General features: G+C 47.8%; 1 protein-coding gene across 1 annotated transcript in view; it reads left to right on the forward strand.

Moving 5' to 3' along the window:
- Positions 1-914: 914 nt before the first annotated feature.
- The window catches only part of MAT2B (methionine adenosyltransferase 2 non-catalytic beta subunit), a 78,431-nt gene continuing 58,869 nt past the window's right edge, over positions 915-20,476 (forward strand). Inside the window, exon 1 of the mRNA XM_073562314.1 lies at positions 915-1,091. Coding sequence (XP_073418415.1) covers positions 930-1,091 — 162 coding nt within the window. The 5' untranslated portion in view covers positions 915-929. The remainder of the gene's footprint in view (positions 1,092-20,476) is intronic.

Genomic DNA, 20,476 nt, shown 5'->3' on the forward strand with positions numbered 1-20,476 from the left:
CCTCGGGGGGCTCACAGCGACACCCCTGTTGCCCAGTAAGAGGTCTGGGGGTACAGTACCGCTAGTCCTCGGGACCCCAGCTCACAGTGACACCCCTGTTGCCCAGTAAGAGAGGGTCTGGGGGTACAGTGCCGCTAGTCCTCGGGGGGCTCACAGCGACACCCCTGTTGCCCAGTAAGAGGTCTGGGGGTACAGTACCGCTAGTCCTCGGGACCCCAGCTCACAGTGACACCCCTGTTGCCCAGTAAGAGGTCTGGGGGTACAGTACCGCTAGTCCTCGGGCCCCCAGCTCACAGCGCCACCCCTGTTGCCCAGTAAGAGGGTCTTGGGGTACAGTGCCGCTAGTTCTCGGGGGGGGGGGACCGCAGCTCACAACGACACCCCTGTTGCCCAGTAAGAGAGGGTCTTGGGGTACAGTGCCGCTAGTCCTCGGGGGGGCCCCCCAGCTTGCAGCGACACCCCTGTTGCTCAGTAAGAGGTCTGGGGGTACAGTGCCGCTAGTCCTCGGGCCCCCCAGCTCACGGTGTCACCCCTGTTGCCAGGTAACTTTTATTTCACAATGAACACAGTAATAAACCTCCCCAAAACAGAGAATGGAGAAATTGTTTTTTTTCCATTTCACCATTGTCATTTTCCCCTTTATTCAGTACGTATATTATACAGGAAAACGAAGTGTCAATGAAAGCTGCTACAAAAAAAAAAAGTCCTAATAATATATGGCTGTGTGGAAAAATAAAAAATGGTGGCTCCTGAGAGAAGCGGAGGAAAAAAACAACCTGGTCGGCAAGGGGTTAAGGCGAGCCCCCTGCGCAGCCGCCTGCGGGAGAGGTAGGTCCCAGCAATGCTGAGACTGACAACATCCCCGCGCTCCAGCAGAGGCGCCACACGGCCGGCAGCCAGCGCGCTGCGTCACGTGACTGGGAGGTCACATGACACAAGCACGTCAGAAAGTCCGTAGTGAGAGAGCGGCCGCTTTGCTCCACAGTAAGAGCGGCCCGGAGTCGGAGGACAAGTGTCGGTGCAGCGCTATGGACGGCAGGTACCCCGAGTTCCGGATCAGATACCACCCCGGCTGGGTAGCGCTGGTGCAGGTGAGGACGGACATGTCACCCAGGCCTCAGTGACTGCCCCTCCGGTACAATGCGGAGCAGCACGCTGCGGCTCATACTATGCACCGGACGGAGGGCACCGGGCTCTGCCACCTGCACTCTGCGGTCACACCCCCTTTCCGGGAAGTGGTGTGTGCCGGATGTCACTGCTGCTCATAGTGCGGGGGGGGCTGCGTGTGACCCGGGAGCCCTGTGTGTGTCTGCTCTATGGGGACCTGCTGGTGCAGCTGTACTGCCTGGGGCTGGAGGGGGACTGGGCGCATAGAGATCTCTACAGGTGCGTGCTGCAGAATGTGTGCAGATGTGTCACTTTACAGGCGCGTGCTGCAGAATGTGTCACTTTACAGGCGCGTGCTGCAGAATGTGTCACTTTACAGGCGCGTGCTGCAGAATGTGTCACTTTACAGGCGCGTGCTGCAGAATGTGTCACTTTACAGGCGCGTGCTGCAGAATGTGTCACTTTACAGGCGCGTGCTGCAGAATGTGTCACTTTACAGGCGCGTGCTGCAGAATGTGTGCAGATGTGTCACTTTACAGGCGCGTGCTGCAGAATGTGTCACTTTACAGGCGCGTGCTGCAGAATGTGTCACTTTACAGGCGCGTGCTGCAGAATGTGTCACTTTACAGGCGCGTGCTGCAGAATGTGTCACTTTACAGGCGCGTGCTGCAGAATGTGTCACTTTACAGGCGCGTGCTGCAGAATGTGTCACTTTACAGGCGCGTGCTGCAGAATGTGTGCAGATGTGTCACTTTACAGGCGCGTGCTGCAGAATGTGTGCAGATGTGTCACTTTACAGGTGCGTGCTGCAGAATGTGTGCAGATGTGTCACTTTACAGGCGCGTGCTGCAGAATGTGTCACTTTACAGGCGCGTGCTGCAGAATGTGTCACTTTACAGGCGCGTGCTGCAGAATGTGTCACTTTACAGGCGCGTGCTGCAGAATGTGTCACTTTACAGGCGCGTGCTGCAGAATGTGTCACTTTACAGGCGCGTGCTGCAGAATGTGTCACTTTACAGGCGCGTGCTGCAGAATGTGTCACTTTACAGGCGCGTGCTGCAGAATGTGTCACTTTACAGGCGCGTGCTGCAGAATGTGTCACTTTACAGGTGCGTGCTGCAGAATGTGTCACTTTACAGGCGCGTGCTGCAGAATGTGTGCACATGTGTCACTTTACAGGCGCGTGCTGCAGAATGTGTGCACATGTGTCACTTTACAGGCGCGTGCTGCAGAATGTGTGCACATGTGTCACTTTACAGGCGCGTGCTGCAGAATGTGTCACTTTACAGGCGCGTGCTGCGGAATGTGTCACTTTACAGGCGCGTGCTGCGGAATGTGTCACTTTACAGGCGCGTGCTGCGGAATGTGTCACTTTACAGGCGCGTGCTGCAAAATGTGTCACTTTACGGGCGCGTGCTGCGGAATGTGTCACTTTACGGGCGCGTGCTGCGGAATGTGTCACTTTACGGGCGCGGGCTGCGGAATGTGTCACTTTACGGGCGCTGGCTGCGGAATGTGTCACTTTACGGGCGCGGGCTGCGGAATGTGTCACTTTACGGGCGCGGGCTGCGGAATGTGTCACTTTACGGGCGCGGGCTGCGGAATGTGTCACTTTACGGGCGCGGGCTGCGGAATGTGTCACTTTACGGGCGCGGGCTGCGGAATGTGCCACTTTACGGGCGCGGGCTGCGGAATGTGCCACTTTACGGGCGCGGGCTGCGGAATGTGCCACTATACGGGCGCGGGCTGCGGAATGTGCCACTTTATACTGTTCCAAATTATTATGCAAAAAAATATTTCCTCATATTTTCTCTAAATTACCTATATGAATTGCAGTCATCATTGTTATTTTCCAGTCATCTAATATTCTAGTATAATTGCAATGTTTTTGAACAAACTGCCTATGAAAACAGTATATTTTTAAAAATAATAAACACTCAAAATGCATGTTCCAAATTATTATGCACAGCAGAGTTTTCAACCTTTTTATTTTGAACCAAAAAATGGTCAATTGTGAAATTATAAGCATTATCAGCTTATTACAAAATGAAATCAAACAGTTTTCAAGTCAAAACTTTATTCTAGGTGATGTTACATTTGCACATAGGACCCCTTGTTCGAAAGAAGCTTCTGAACTCTCTCGTCCATTGAATTTGTCAGTTTTTGGATGCTTTGTGCTTCAATTGTTTTGCATTTGGACAGAATACCCTCCCAGAGCTGTTGCTTAGATGTGAACTGCCTCCCGCCATCATAGACACTCCTTTTGATGATGCTCCAGAGGTTCTCAATGGGGTTGAGGTCAGGGGAAGATGGTGGCCACACCATAAGTTTGTCCTCTCTTTTGCCCATAGCAGCCAGAGATGCAGATGTGTTATTTGCAGCATGAGACGGTGCGTTATCATGCATGAAAATGATCTTGCTGCAGAAAGCACGGTTCTTCCTCTTAAACCATGGCAGGAAGTGCTGTTTTAGAAACTCCACATAGATTATGGAGTTCATCTTTACCCCTTCAGGGATCCTAAAGGGGCCGACAATCTCTCTCCCCATGATTCCAGCCCAAAACATTACTCCACCTCCTCCTTGTTGGCGCCTTAGCCATGTTTTCATGGGGTGTCCATCAACCAGCCATCCTCCACTCCATCCATCTGGACCATCGAGTGTTGCACGGCACTCATCGGTGAACTAAACCGTTTGCAAGTCAGTCTTCATGTATCGTTTGGCCCACTGGAGCCGTTTCTGCTTGTGTGCAGTGGATAGAGGTGGTCGACAGGATGGCTTACGCACAGCTGCAAACCCCTGAAGGACCCTGCATCTTGTTGTTCGGGGGACGTTGGAGGCACCAGCAGCTTCTTGTCTGCTGCTATGACAAGGCATTTTTGCAGCTGCTCTTTTAACCTGACGCAATTGCCTGTTGGAAAGAGTCCTCAATTTTTCCTTACCAGCACACACGTGTTTACAGGCGCGTGCTGCAGAATGTGTCACTTTACAGGCGCGTGCTGCAGAATGTGTCACTTTACAGGCGCGTGCTGCAGAATGTGTCACTTTACAGGCGCGTGCTGCAGAATGTGTCACTTTACAGGCGCGTGCTGCAGAATGTGTCACTTTACTGGCGCGTGCTGCAGAATGTGTCACTTTACAGGCGCGTGCTGCAGAATGTGTGCGGATGTATCACTTTACCGGCACGTGCTGCAGAATGTGTGCGGATGTGTCACTTTACAGGCGCGTGCTGCAGAATGTGCGCGGATGTGTCTCTTTACAGGCGCGCGCTGCAGAATGTGTCACTTTACAGGTGGGTGCTGCAGAATGTGTCACTTTACAGGCACGTGCTGCAGAATGTGTCACTTTACAGGCGCGTGCTGCAGAATGTGTCACTTTACAGGCGCGTGCTGCAGAATGTGTGCAGATGTGTCACTTTACAGGCGCGTGCTACAGAATGTGTGCAGATGTGTCACTTTACAGGCGCGTGCTGCAGAATGTGTCACTTTATAGGCGCGTGCGGCAGAATGTGTGCACATGTGTTACTTTACAGGTTTGTGCTGCAGAATGTGTCACTTTACAGGCGCGTGCTGCAATATGTCACTTTACAGGCGTGTGCTGCAGAATGTGTCACTTTACAGGCGCGTGCTGCAGAATGTGTGCAGATGTGTCACTTTACAGGCGCGTGCTGCAGAATGTGTCACTTTACAGGCGCGTGCTGCAGAATGTGTGCAGATGTGTCACTTTACAGGCGCGTGCTGCAGAATGTGTCACTTTACAGGCGCGTGCTGCAGAATGTGTGCAGATGTGTCACTTTACAGGCGTGTGCTGCAGAATGTGTCACTTTACAGGCGCGTGCTGCAGAATGTGTGCAGATGTGTCACTTTACAGGCGCGTGCTGCAGAATGTGTCACTTTACAGGCGCGTGCTGCAGAATGTGTGCAGATGTGTCACTTTACAGGCGCGTGCTGCAGAATGTGTCACTTTACAGGCGCGTGCTGCAGAATGTGTGCAGATGTGTCACTTTACAGGCGCGTGCTGCAGAATGTGTCACTTTATAGGCGCGTGCGGCAGAATGTGTGCAGATGTGTTACTTTACAGGTGTGTGCTGCAGAATGTGTCACTTTACAGGCGCGTGCTGCAGAATGTGTGCAGATGTGTCACTTTACAGGCGCGTGCTGCAGAATGTGTCACTTTACAGGCGCGTGCTGCAGAATGTGTGCAGATGTGTCACTTTACAGGCGCGTGCTGCAGAATGTGTCACTTTATAGGCGCGTGCGGCAGAATGTGTGCAGATGTGTTACTTTACAGGTGTGTGCTGCAGAATGTGTCACTTTACAGGCGCGTGCTGCAGAATGTGTGCAGATGTGTCACTTTACAGGCGCGTGCTGCAGAATGTGTCACTTTACAGGCGCGTGCTGCAGAATGTGTGCAGATGTGTCACTTTACAGGCGCGTGCTGCAGAATGTGTCACTTTATAGGCGCGTGCGGCAGAATGTGTGCAGATGTGTTACTTTACAGGTGTGTGCTGCAGAATGTGTCACTTTACAGGCGCGTGCTGCAGAATGTGTCACTTTATAGGCGCGTGCGGCAGAATGTGTGCAGATGTGTTACTTTACAGGTGTGTGCTGCAGAATGTGTCACTTTACAGGCGCGCGCTGCAGAATGTGTGCTGATGTGTCACTTTACAGGCGCGTGCTGCAGAATGTGTGCTGATGTGTCACTTTACAGGCGCGTGCTGCAGAATGTGTGCTGATGTGTCACTTTACAGGCGCGTGCTGCAGAATGTGTCACTTTATAGGCGCGTGCGGCAGAATGTGTGCAGATGTGTTACTTTACAGGCGCGTGCTGCAGAGTGTGTCACTTTACAGGCGCGTGCTGCAGAATGTGTCACTTTATAGGCGCGTGCTGCAGAATGTGTGCAGATGTGTTACTTTACAGGCGCGTGCTGCAGAGTGTGTCACTTTACAGGCGCGTGCTGCAGAATGTGTCACTTTACAGGCGCGTGCTGCAGAATGTGTCACTTTACAGGCGCGTGCTGCAGAATATGTGCAGATGTGTTACTTTACAGGCGCGTGCTGCAGAGTGTGTCACTTTACAGGCGCGCGCTGCAGAATGTGTGCTGATGTGTCACTTTACAGGCGCGTGCTGCAGAATGTGTGCAGATGTGTCACTTTACAGGCGCGTGCTGCAGAATGTGTCACTTTATAGGCGCGTGCGGCAGAATGTGTGCAGATGTGTTACTTTACAGGTGTGTGCTGCAGAATGTGTCACTTTACAGGCGCGTGCTGCAGAATGTGTGCAGATGTGTTACTTTACAGGCGCGTGCTGCAGAATGTGTGCTGATGTGTCACTTTACAGGCGCGTGCTGCAGAATGTGTGCTGATGTGTCACTTTACAGGCGCGTGCTGCAGAATGTGTGCAGATGTGTTACTTTACAGGCGCGTGCTGCAGAGTGTGTCACTTTACAGGCGCGTGCTGCAGAATGTGTGCTGATGTGTCACTTTACAGGCGCGTGCTGCAGAGTGTGTCACTTTACAGGTGTGTGCTGCAGAATGTGTCACTTTACAGGCGCGTGCTGCAGAGTGTGTCACTTTACAGGCGCGTGCTGCAGAATGTGTGCTGATGTGTCACTTTACAGGCGCGTGCTGCAGAGTGTGGCACTTTACAGGCGCGTGCTGCAGAATGTGTGCTGATGTGTCACTTTACAGGCGCGTGCTGCAGAATGTGTGCTGATGTGTCACTTTACAGGCGCGTGCTGCAGAATGTGTGCTGATGTGTCACTTTACAGGCGCGTGCTGCAGAATGTGTGCTGATGTGTCACTTTACAGGCGCGTGCTGCAGAATGTGTGCCGATGTCACTTTACAGGCGCGTGCTCCAGAATGTGTGCCGATGTGTCACTTTACAGGTGCGTGCTGCAGAATGTGTCACTTTATAGGCGCGTGCGGCAGAATGTGTGCAGATGTGTTACTTTACAGGCGCGTGCTGCAGAGTGTGTCACTTTACAGGCGCGCGCTGCAGAATGTGTGCTGATGTGTCACTTTACAGGCGCGTGCTGCAGAATGTGTGCAGATGTCACTTTACAGGCGCGTGCTGCAGAATGTGTGCAGATGTGTCACTTTACAGGCGCGTGCTGCAGAATGTGTGCTGATGTGTCACTTTACAGGCGCGTGCTGCAGAATGTGTGCAGATGTGTTACTTTACAGGCGCGTGCTGCAGAGTGTGGCACTTTACAGGCGCGTGCTGCAGAATGTGTGCTGATGTGTCACTTTACAGGCGCGTGCTGCAGAATGTGTGCTGATGTGTCACTTTACAGGCGCGTGCTGCAGAATGTGTGCTAATGTGTCACTTTACAGGCGCGTGCTGCAGAATGTGTGCTGATGTGTCACTTTACAGGCGCGTGCTGCAGAATGTGTGCCGATGTCACTTTACAGGCGCGTGCTCCAGAATGTGTGCCGATGTGTCACTTTACAGGTGCGTGCTGCAGAATGTGTCACTTTATAGGCGCGTGCGGCAGAATGTGTGCAGATGTGTTACTTTACAGGTGTGTGCTGCAGAATGTGTCACTTTACAGGCGCGTGCTGCAATTTGTCACTTTACAGGCGCGTGCTGCAGAATGTGTGCCGATGTCACTTTACAGGCGCGTGCTGCAGAATGTGTGCTGATGTGTCACTTTACAGGAGTGTGCTGCAGAATGTGTGGAGTTGTGTCTCTTTACAGGCGTGTGCTGCAGAATGTGTCACTACAGGCGTGTGCTGAGAATGTGTGCGGATGTGTCACTTTACATGCACGTGCTGCAGAATGTGTGCAGATGTGTCACTTTACAGGCGCATGCTGCAGAATGTGTCACTTTACAGGCGCGTGCTACAGAATGGTTGCGGATGCAGGGCTGTGAAGTCGGTAAGCCACAGTTGCGACTCCGAATCCTGGATTTTATCAGGCTCCGACTCCTTCATAAATGGCCAATTCATAACAACAAATTTACTGTTGTAAAATATTAAACATCGTGCTTATTCAGTTTCTCACCATCATATAAGTAATCAGACCACTTAGAGCAAAAACTACATTTATTAGAATACAATTAGAATATAGCAAATAACTTTTATAAACTTTTCTAAACTGTAAGTAAATATGCAATAAACACTTTATGTAGTTAATAAGAAGAAATCTATAAATTTGTCCTCAGAAAAAGTATTGCCTCTGTCAGATCCTCCTTCATGGATGCCCTCAAATCTGATCTAATTATTTTGAGAGCAGAGAACAACCTCTCTACACTAACTTGTGTTGGTGGCAAAGCAGTAACCATTCGGGCAACATCTCTGACAATGTCAGGATATAGAGGAATCGCTTGTTGCACTGTTATTTTTGATGAACGGTCAAATTTCTCAATTTCTTTTAGTGCACATGAAAAATTCTGCTGAAATGTACTGGCAGTGTTCCTTGATGGGGATGACTCTTCTTCTATGCGGGAACGCTTTGCACGGTCCTTTTGATCCAAATATTTTTCGAAATTAAATTCTTCATCAGTTGATGATGAGGGTGAAGATGTGGCAGGACGACCAAATTCTTCTTGTTCCTCCTGACTGTTCTGCAACCCTTTCATCCTTACTGCTATTTCAAACAGAGCTTCTTTTCCTTTACTTAGCTGTTGATCATCTAGAAGAATCCGATGCATTGGGTCTACATAAACAGCTGCCAAAAGAATGTTATTTTGTAATAGTAGCTCCTCTCTCCGTTTCATTGATGTAGCAATGCCACTTGCAATTGACCCTCCTCTTTGGGACAGGCGAAACATCAGGTTCTTCCACTCCTTTAAGAAAATACCTGGAGTTAAGTCCTCTGCTTGTAATTTTTTTAGTCACTGTAAATGGGTGCTCTAGCAATTTTTCCAGCTCAGTCACCTGATTCCACTGACTTTCATTTAGCGTCAGTTGAGGGTTAGCCATTTCTACAAGAAAGGTTTTCAGTTCAACCAAGCGCTGAATCATTAAGTAAGTACTGCCCCATCGTGTGGCTTGATCAATAATTGCCCCTTTTCCAGCACGTCTCTTCAAAATTGAGTCAACTTTACGGGTTCTGGCAACAGTAGCCAATTTTCTCACCTTGCCAATCAGTGCAGCAGCATGTCCTTCTTGCAGACTGTCTCTTATAGCCAGCTGTAGCGTATGCACAACACAGCGCATGTGATGAATGAAAGAACATTGACACAGTTTCAACAAGATCATCTAAACTATCATGTTGCTGTTCATCTGAAGCAACTTCAGTTTGCTCCTCAGTTACAATACTGTGTTCCTCTATTTCAAACATTTCTGTGTCTGTGGACCCAGAATGTTCTTCTAGCTGCTGGTCACCATCATTACTCTCATTCATTAGCTTAATAGTACTTATCATATTTGAAGCATTGTCAGTTACGACAGAAAGAACTTGCTCTTTTTTAAGTTCATTGTCTTGCAGAACCTTTTCCACCAAGACCTGGAGAAACTCACTGGTGTGATGAGCTTTGGTGTCTTTTACTGCCAATGTCTTGGTAACTATTTCATTTGATGGCAAAATAGTTCACTCTGTGACGTGTGCAGGCATCCATTTTAAGAAACAGAAAGCGTCCCTTGAGAGTTTTTTTAAGTTCTTCTAAAAGCTTCTTCGATTACTAATTTTCTAATACTCTCTCTCTCCAGAGAAACACCAAGCTTGCGGGCCATTTCCCCATTCAGACACATAAAAGCTGGTCGTGAAAATAATGAAATAGGCACACTATCCTTTTAAAAAACATCATAGAGCTTGTTGTAATGTATCTACTGTCATTGTCACAGTAACTTTGTCACTGACAAAATATCTTGCAACTGATGGCTGCAAAGTTCTCTGCTCCTTTGTTTGGCTGGAAGAGCTGGGCACTGGTTCATTGGTTTGGATGCAGTCTTTCTCATCCACTGCTTTCAGTACTTCTGGATGAAAGCGCTGTAAATGTCTCTTTAGATTAGAAGCTCTGGTAGGAGCATTTTTATCTTTGCCTGAATATGCACTTATCTTGGCTTCACAGCATTTGTTTTCGTCTGGATCATTTGTCATACACTGACAGACATAATGTTTTCTATCTTGAGTGATGGTGAAATGTTCAAATACAGCTGATTTAATGTGATGCTGCTTTGACATTCTCAGGTTTTTAATTCTGCATTCACAATCAAAATGACCATTGTTTTTCCTAAAAACAATTGTACAAAATTATTGCCAGGTCGTACAACTGATATAGTGGTCAGTAATACTGTTATTATTCCTCATGTACTCACAGTTAACTGATGCAAAGTTTGTTGAAAGGATAATACTTCTTACAGTCTTCCTCTTCTGAGTAGCAGGCAGCTGTGAGATGCTTGGAAGACGCACACCTAGTATGATCTAGTCTAGAGGAGGAGCTTTACTACTAAGAATTTGCAACACATTTTCACTTTCAGTTTCATACATTGTAAGTAGGGGGTTGGGGCAGCATGAGGTTAACCAAGTATAAGATTAGATAAGGGCAGTGGAGAACAGTGACACACAAGAAGTAAGAAATGTCTCTATCTCCAGCAGAACTGCTTATCACTGTTGTTCATAGTTTGATAGAACATATATATTTGAGTAACATTTATAAAATTCATATGAAAGTTCAATTATGAAATATTAATACATTTTTTTTAAAGCTGGAGTCGGTACATTTCTACCGACTCCGACTCCAACCAAAACTAACTCCGACTCCACAGCCCTGTGCGGATGTGTCACTTTTACAGATGCCACGCAGGCAGATCTCACCAGCGACATCGCTGGGGACGGGGATCGCTACTTACCTGTCACACCAGGCGATCCTGCGTCCTCCCGCCCGGCTCCACGCGTCGCTCGTTCTCACAGCAGGAAGCGCCGCAGGAAGTGACCGACGAGAAACAGTCCTGAACGTTCTCGCGCGATCAGCGATAACCAGTGGGGGAGCAGGTCGTAGGTAAGTATCACACATAGCGATATCGCTAGCAATATCGCTATAACGTCACTAGTTATAGCGATATTGCTAGCGATATCTCTTAGTGTGACATGCCCTTAAGACAGCCTAAGTTCAACACGAAGGGATGAGGCGAAGGGAGCCAAACACTAGAGAAGGTGGGAATGGAGTCACCCTGTCTGCCCTAAACGTCCCTATACAGGTCCTGCACCTAATCCCTGCCTGACCCTGGCGATAAGCCCTGCATATGGAAGAACGAGGTAGCACTAGTCCATCTCCACTACAACTAAAGACAGCTTGGGTAGACGAACAAGGGGAACACTTATCATAAATAGACTCAGAGAGAAAGCACACTGTTCCTTCAACAACAGCACCAAAGAGGAAGATAGCTGACTGTTATAGCTCCAAGCCTTAACAGGGGGAAATGGAATTATCACCGGCGACACTCTGCAAGAGACCGGGGATTTATAAACTATTAATATGGGCAATATGTAGACTGCTGAAAAAGTCCTCCGTGTGTCTCATACCAGTTGTGTTGTTGCTGAGAAATCATGTTTTATCACAATATATAAGTGATATGTGACCTCTTCCAGGTTTAGGGGAGGGTGGTGCCTGGAGATAACTCTGCCTCCAGAGCTTGATTTAAATATAAGGGGGAGTTACCAATGTGATGTGACATGGATGCCACTGTTACTAGTGTGATGTGTCATGGCTGCTCTCTGCTTTGATAACTGACACATCTGCAGGTTCCTCTCAGCTTCCATCTCATAGGCAGGCAGGGCTGTAATAATGTTCAAATACAGCAGAGCTCAAGAGCTGCAGCAAAAAATGTGTCTGCAAGAAGCTAAATGTCATCTCTCCTGTGTTATCTACATGTCTCACGCTTGTAACACCTCCTTTATGTAAAATAATCTCTTGAGGCAGAGTTATCTCCAGGCACCATTCGCTGCGGAGCCTGGAAGAGGTCACTTATATAAAGGGGTAAAAGAGAATTTCTCAGCAACAACACAGCTGATACGAGACACACAGGGAGGACTGTTTTCAGCAGTCTATAGAATATATGGCCATAATAATAGTTTAGATAGGTCAAATGTTTTGACAGATTCCTTTTAAACACACTTCAAAATCCACAATAGACTACCTCAAAAGGTGGAAGCTGAAGGTTTTACAATGGCCCTAACAGTCCCCTGATCTGAGCAACATTGAAAATCTGTGGCTAGATCTCAAAATAGCAGTGTGTGCCAGACGACCCAGGAATCTCACAGAGCTGGAAGAATTTTCCAAGGAAGAATTAATGAAAATCCCTTGAACAAGAATTAAGACTCTTGGCAGGCTACAAAAAGTGTTCTGAATCTGTGATACTTGCAAAAGGGGGTTCTGCTAGGTACTAACCATGCAGGGGGCCCAAACTTTTGCATTGGCCCATTTTCCATTTTGTACTTTTTAAAATGTTAAAAAATTACCATGGTTTTTTTTTTTTTTGTCTAAAATACAAAGGAAATGTGTCGTGTAACTTTTAGGCCTTTTAAAGATCATTTCATCTTCAACTTACTTAAATGCTCACAAGAAAACAGTAATTGTGACTGGGGTCCCAAACTTTTACATCCCACTGTATACTATATGCTAATGTGACCCCGGCCTAATACAGATACTGAGAATTAAGCCACGTTCACACATTCAGTATTTCACATCAGTATTTGTCAGTCAGACCCAAGATAGGAACTATCAATGAAAAGGTGTCATAGAAACACATCACCGCTTCTGTGTTTTAGTCAGAAGTCACCCGGCTTATGAATGTGGCTGAGAGAAGTTGCAAAAAAGGGATACTGTTTAGCTGCTTTTTCTCTCTTCTTGTCACTGTTCTCTAAAGATATCCCATCCGCCCATGTGATCCGATTCACCTGCATTGCGTTGTGATACGCAGCTGCATGGTGTGAGCGTTAGCCAAGGTACCTGTGTTACTGCCTAAGCTGCCGTCTAACTCCAGCCTTAATTGTCCTCTCGTCCTTCTCACAAATGTGCAGGTGCGGCCTCAATCTCACCCACAACACCTCCAGCCCGCTTTCCTCAGCTCTATGACGACTAATTGCCTGTCCTCACAGCTAATACAGAGCTGACCCCTTATCCCAGGCTTGTAGCACCAACCCTATTCTGACTCCAGAGGTAGGGCGCCTGTGATGCCACTTCTAAGCTACCTCAGTATATCACACGGAGATATAGCAACAGCTTGAATTCGACTGCAGGAGGCACATATGAAGATTCCAGAAGGTTTATTTTGCAGTTGATTGTTTTGTAGTTATGTACACATACAGTAGGTAAAAGACTTTTCATAACCAGGGCTGCGAACACATGAGCTTCTAAGATGGCTGATAGACCGTGAATGATAAAGAAGGGAGAGTTACTGACATAAGAACAACATCAGAGAGACGGAGAGCGAGGAAGAACAAACTTTTAATGTGACGTCATCTCAGGGCCTTTATGCAAAGCATTACTGGGACCGGAAGATGCCAGGAGCGCCGCAGAGCAGATCGGGGGCTGTCGGAAGGTGAGAATAACAATATTTTTTTTTTTTTTTTTTTTTTTTTTTATTATTATTTTTAACATCCTATCACATTTCCAAGCGATGCTTGGAATGTGCAAGCATTCGGCAAGCGAAAAACGCTTGCAAATTCGCATGCGTTTTACCCGCGGCGGAAATTCCCGCAGCATTTTTGCACGTGTGCACATAGCCTAATGAGTAGAAATGCATTTGGCGTTGTCAATGGCTGTAGAGTAGGGGTGGGCCATTAATGTTCCCGAGGGGCCACATGACAGACCGTGACTGTTGTGGAGGGCCGAACCAATAGGCTGAAATTAATTCTACTCAATATTAATATTATAACTAGGCCGGGTGGCGAGCATTTTTATTGGTACATGGTCTCCTATCCTGGTATGTGCTGCCCCCTCCTATCCTGGTATGCATGGTCCCCCTCACCCCCCAATTCTGGTATGTATGGTCCCCTCACTCTCCTATCCTGGTGTGCATGGTCCCCCTTAACCCCCCTATCCTAGTATGCATGGTCCTCTCACCCCCCTATCCTTGTATGCATGGGGCTGTCAGCCCCCTATCCTGGTATTCATGGTCCCCTCACCCCCCCCCCCTTTCCTGGTATGCATGGTCCCCTCGCCTCCCTTTCCTGGTATGCATGCTACCTCTCACCCCCCCTTTCCTGGTATGCATGGTGCCCCTCACCCCTATTAAATAGCACACATACAAAAAAATATGTATATACTCACCATTCTTCCCTGTGTTCCAGCGCTGTCACATTCTGCTGGAGGCCGGGGGAGGAGTTCTGCACCGGAGTACGCGCATGCCCATACCGCGCGGTCCGGCGCCATATTGCTAAAGACACACTGCAAATGTGTCTTCAGTGAAATGGCGCCGGATAGCGTTATGCGCATGCACGATAGTCGCGCGCACTCCGGCCGAAGAGAAGCGCCGCGGCAACGCTCCTCCCGGTCAGGTAAGTATGCAAGTATGTCGCCGGAAATCACGTTATGCAGTGTGTATGGTACTGCCACTCCGGCGCCATACACACTCCTCACCGCTGGATGCCTCGTTCTGTCTGGAGCCAGACTGCGCAGGCGCGTGGCGCCTGCACAGTCTATAAATGCTTCAGAGAGAGTGACGCTTCCACGGTTATATTACAGATTATATTATTGATAAATCTGCTCAATATTAAGTGATACAATTGATATTATGTATGCTAACATCCCGCTATATATCATTTAAACCCAAGTACAGCCCTCATATATACTGCATGAGCCCCACACAGCGCATATATATAATATATACTGTGTGTGTGTGTGTGTATATATGTATGTATATGTGTGTGTGTGTATATATATATATATATATATATACACATATTATGAGCCTCACACAGCCTCCCCCATGAACAGCATGAGTCCCACACAGCCTCCCTTATATACACTGCATGAACCCCACACAGCCTATATATATAATATATATATATTCCCCGCACAGCCTTACCATATACTGCATGAGCCCCACACAGCTTCCCCCATATACTGCATGAGCCCCACACAACCTCCCAATATACACTGCATGAGCCCCACACAGCCTCCTAATATACACTGCATGAGCCCCACACAGCCTCCCTATATACACTGCATGAGCCCCACACAGTGTCCCTATATATACTGCATGAGGCCTTCCACAACCTTCCTATATATACTGCATGAGGCCCCTCTTAGCCGCTCAGCCCTGTTCTGCAAAAGCCAGCTTCTCCACCATGACAGAAGATCAGCTCTCCACCCTTCTGTCAAGATCACACACCACCACTTGTGCCCTCGACCCACTCCCGTCTCACCTCATCCCTAACTTGGCCACAGTCTTCATCCCTTCTCTAACACACCTCTTCAACCTTTCACTTACAAATGGTGTCTTTCCCTCATCCTTCAAACATGCCTCAATCACACCCATCCTCAAAAAGCCCTACCTTGATCCATCCTCTGTGTCTAACTATCGCCCGATATCTCTTCTCCCTTATGCCTCAAAACTACTGGAACAGCATGTATATCTTGAACTGTCCTCCCACCTCTCCTCCTGTTCCCTCTTTGACCGGTTACAATCTGGCTTCCGACCGCATCACTCAACTGAAACTGCCCTAACTAAAGTCACTAACTACTTACTAACCGCCAAGAGCAAGCGACACTACTCTGTCCTCCTCCTGGACCTGTCCTCTGCCTTCGACACCGTAGACCATTCCCTCCTGCTACAGAGTCTCATCTCTTGGCATCACAGACTTGCCCTATCCTGGATCTCATCATACCTAACAGACCGAACATTTAGTGTCTCCCTCTCACACACCACCTCCTCACCTCGCCCCCCTGTCTGTTGGTGTTCCTCAAGGCTCTGTCCTAGGACCCCTACTATTCTCCATCTACACCTTTGGCTTGGGACAGCTGATGTCATCATAGGTTGCAAGCCCCGCCGCTCATTATGATGTCATAACGGTTGACTATGGAATGGAGGATGTGTGATGGGTATATGGGCACTGGACTATGGGATGGAGGATATGTATGACTGGTATATGGGCACGGGACTATGAGATGGCGGATATGTATGATGGGTATATGGGCACGTGAATATGAGATGAAGGATGTGTGATGGGTATATGGGCACTCGACTATGGGATGGAGGATATGTATGATGGGTATATGGGCACGGGCCTATGGGATCGTGGATATGTATGATGGGTATATGGGCACGGGACCATGGGATGGAGGATAACTTATAGTTTGCTATAACTAACCACAGTTAGTTACTATGCCCGGGCAGCGCCGGGCTCACACACACACACTTGAGCTTTATATATTAGATATACAGTATGTGTGTGTATGTATGTCTGGGATTGGCATCCGCACCGTCGCAGCTACAGCCACAAAACTTGGCAGTCACACGCCTGGACCTCGAGAGTGTCCTAGGCTATGTTGTGAGGTGAAATTTTAACCCCGTGCGTTCCAATTCACCAAACAATTTTGCCCCTATCTACATAATGGGGAAAAAGTGTGTGTGTGTATCAAGCCCCGCCCCTCATTATGATGTCATAATGGTTGCCATGGCGACGCTGATGTCATCATAGGTTGCAAGCCCCGCCGCTCATTATGATGTCATAATGGTTGACTATGGAATGGAGGATGTGTGATGGGTATATGGGCACTGGACTATGGGATGGAGGATATGTATGATGGGTATATGGGCACGGGACTATGAGATGGCGGATATGTATGATGGGTATATGGGCACGTGAATATGAGATGAAGGATGTGTGATGGGTATATGGGCACTCGACTATGGGATGGCGAATATGTGTGATGGGTATATGGGCACGGGCCTACGGGATGGTGGCTATGCATGATGGGTATATGGGCACGGGACTATGGGATGGAGGATAATTATAATTTGTTATAACTAACCACAGTTAGCTGAAGAGCCCGGTGCTGCCCGGGCATAGTTACTAATATATATATATATTCCCATATACCCATCATGCATAGCCACCATCCCGTAGGCCCGTGCCCATATACCCCTCACACATATTCGCCATCCCATAGTCGAGTGCCCATATACCCATCACACATCCTTCATCTCATATTCACGTGCCCATATACCCATCATACATATCCGCCATCTCATAGTCCCGTGCCCATATACCCGTCATACATATCCTCCATCCCATAGTCCAGTGCCCATATACCCATCACACATCCTCCATTCCATAGTCAACCATTATGACATCATAATGAGCGGCGGGGCTTGCAACCTATGATGACATCAGCGTCGCCATGGCAACCATTATGACATCATAATGAGGGGCGGGGCTTGATACACACACACTTTTTCCCCATTATGTAGATAGGGGCAAAATTGTTTGGTGAATTGGAACGCACGGGGTTAAAATTTCACCTCACAACATAGCCTAGGACACTCTCGAGGTCCAGGCGTGTGACTGCCAAGTTTTGTGGCTGTAGCTGCGACGGTGCGGATGCCAATCCCGGACATGCATACATACACATACTGTATATCTAATATATAAAGCTCGTGTGTGTGTATGTGTGTGTGTGTGTGTATATATATATATATATATATATATATATATATATATATATATATATATATATATATATATATATATATATATATATATATATATATATATAGCTGAAGAGCCCGGCGCTGCCTGGGCATAGTAACTAACTGTGGTTAGTTATAGCAAATTATAAATTATCCTCCATCCCATAGTCCCGTGCCCATATACCCATCATACATATCCACGATCCCATAGGTCCGTGCCCATATACCCATCATACATATCCTCCATCCATAGTCCCGTGCCCATATACCCATCATACATATCCACGATCCCATAGGCCCGTGCCCATATACCCATCATGCATATCCTCCATCCCATAGTCCCATGCCCATATACCCATCATACATCCTCCATCCCATAGTCCCATGCCCATATACCCATCATACGTATTCTCCATCCCATAGTCCCATGCCCATATACCCATCATACATCCTTCATCTCATAGTCCCATGCCCATATACCCATCATACATATCCTCCATCCCATAGTCCCGTGCCCATATACCCATCATACATATCCGCCATCTCATAGTCCCGTGCCCATATACCCATCACACATCCTCCATCCCATAGTCCCGTTCCCATATACCATCATACATATCCTCCATCCCATAGTCCAGCGCCCATATACTCATCACACATCCTCCATTCCATAGTCAACCATTATGACATCATAATGAGCCGCAGCAGGGCTTGCAACCTATGATGACATCAGCATCGCCATGGCAACCATTGTGACATCATAATGAGGGGCGGGCCTTGACGCGCACACACTTTTTCCCCCAGTATGTAGATAGGGGCAAAATTGTTTGGTGAATTGGAACGCGCGGGGTTAAAATTTCGCCTCACAACCTGGCTTAGGATGCTCTCTGGGTCCTGACGTGTGACTGTGCCAAATTTTGTGGCTGTAGCTGCGACGGTGTAGATGCCTATCCCGGACACACACACACACACTTAGTGATATATATATATATATATATATATATATATATATATATATATATATATATATATATATATATATATATATATATATAGCTGAAGAGCCCGGCGCTGCCCGGGCATAGTAACTAACTGTGGTTAGTTATAACAAATTATAATAATCCTCCATTCCATAGTCCCGTGCCCATATACCCATCACACATCCACGATCCCATAGGCCTGTGCCCATATACCCATCATACATATTCTCCATCCCATAGTCCCATGCCCATATACCCATCATACATATCCTCCATCCCATAGTCGAGTGCCCATATACCCATCACACATCCTCCATCCCATAGTCCCGTGCCCATATACCTGTCATACATAGCCTCCATCCCATATACTCGTCATACATATTCTCCATCCCATAGGCCCATGCCCATATACCCATCACACATCCTCCATCCCATATTCCCTTGTCCATATACCCATCATACATATTCTCCATCTCATAGTCCCATGCCCATATACCCATCATACATATCCTCCATCCCATAGTCGAGTGCCCATATACCCATCATACATCCTCCATCCCATAGTCGAGTGCCCATATACCCATCATACATCCTCCATCCCATAGTCGAGTGCCCATATACCCATCATACATCCTCCATCCCATAGTCCCGTGCCCTTATACCCATCATACATCCTCCATCCCATAGTCGAGTGCCCATATACCCATCATACATCCTCCATCCCATAGTCCCGTGCCCTTATACCCATCATACATCCTCCATCCCATAGTCGAGTGCCCATATACCCATCACACATCCTCCATCCCATAGTCCCATGTCCATATACCCATCATACATATTCTCCATCTCATAGTCCCGTGCCCATATACCCATCATACATATTCTCCATCCCATAGTCCCGTGCCCATATACCCATCATACATATTCTCCATCCCATAGTCCCGTGCCCATATACCCATCATACATATTCACCATCCCATAGTCGAGTGCCCATATACCCATCACACAGCCTTCATCTCATAGTCCCGTGCCCATATACCCATCATACATATCCTCCATCCCATAGTCCTGTGCCCATATACATATCCTCCATCCCATAGTCCATTGCCCATATACCCATCACACATCCTCCATCCCATAGTCCCGTGCCCATATACCCATCACACATCCTCCATCTCATAGTCCCGTGCCCATATACATATCCGCCATCCCATAGTCCAGTGCCCATATACCCATCACACATCCTCCATCCCATAGTCCCGTTCCCATATACCCATCACACATCCTCCATCCCATAGTCCGGTGCCCATATACCCATCACACATCCTCCATTCCATAGTCAACCATTATGACATCATAATGAGCGGCGGCAGGGCTTGCAACCTATGATGACATCAGCGTCGCCATGGCAACCATTGTGACATCATAATGAGGGGCGGGGCTTGATACGCACACACTGCTTCCCCAGTATGCAAATAGGGGCATTATGACATCATAATGAGGGGCGGGGCTTGACGCGCACACACTTTTTCCCCCAGTATGTAGATAGGGGCAAAATTGTTTGGTGAATTGGAACGTGCGGGGTTAAAATTTCGCCTCACAACATAGCTTAGGAAGCTCTCGGGGTCCAGACGTGTGACTGTGCCAAATTTTGTGGCTGTAACTGCGACGGTGCGGATGCCGATCCCGGACACACACACACACACACACACTTTGAGCTTTATATATTAGATATCTAATATATAAAGCTCAATGTAATAAACTATGTAAGTGGCAAAAAAGTTTTCAACAAAAACATACTAAATAAC

This window comes from Dendrobates tinctorius, unplaced genomic scaffold (genome assembly GCF_039654945.1).
Source record: "Dendrobates tinctorius isolate UK_male_01 unplaced genomic scaffold, ASM3965494v1 ptg000346l, whole genome shotgun sequence".
Lineage (NCBI taxonomy): Eukaryota > Metazoa > Chordata > Amphibia > Anura > Dendrobatidae > Dendrobates > Dendrobates tinctorius.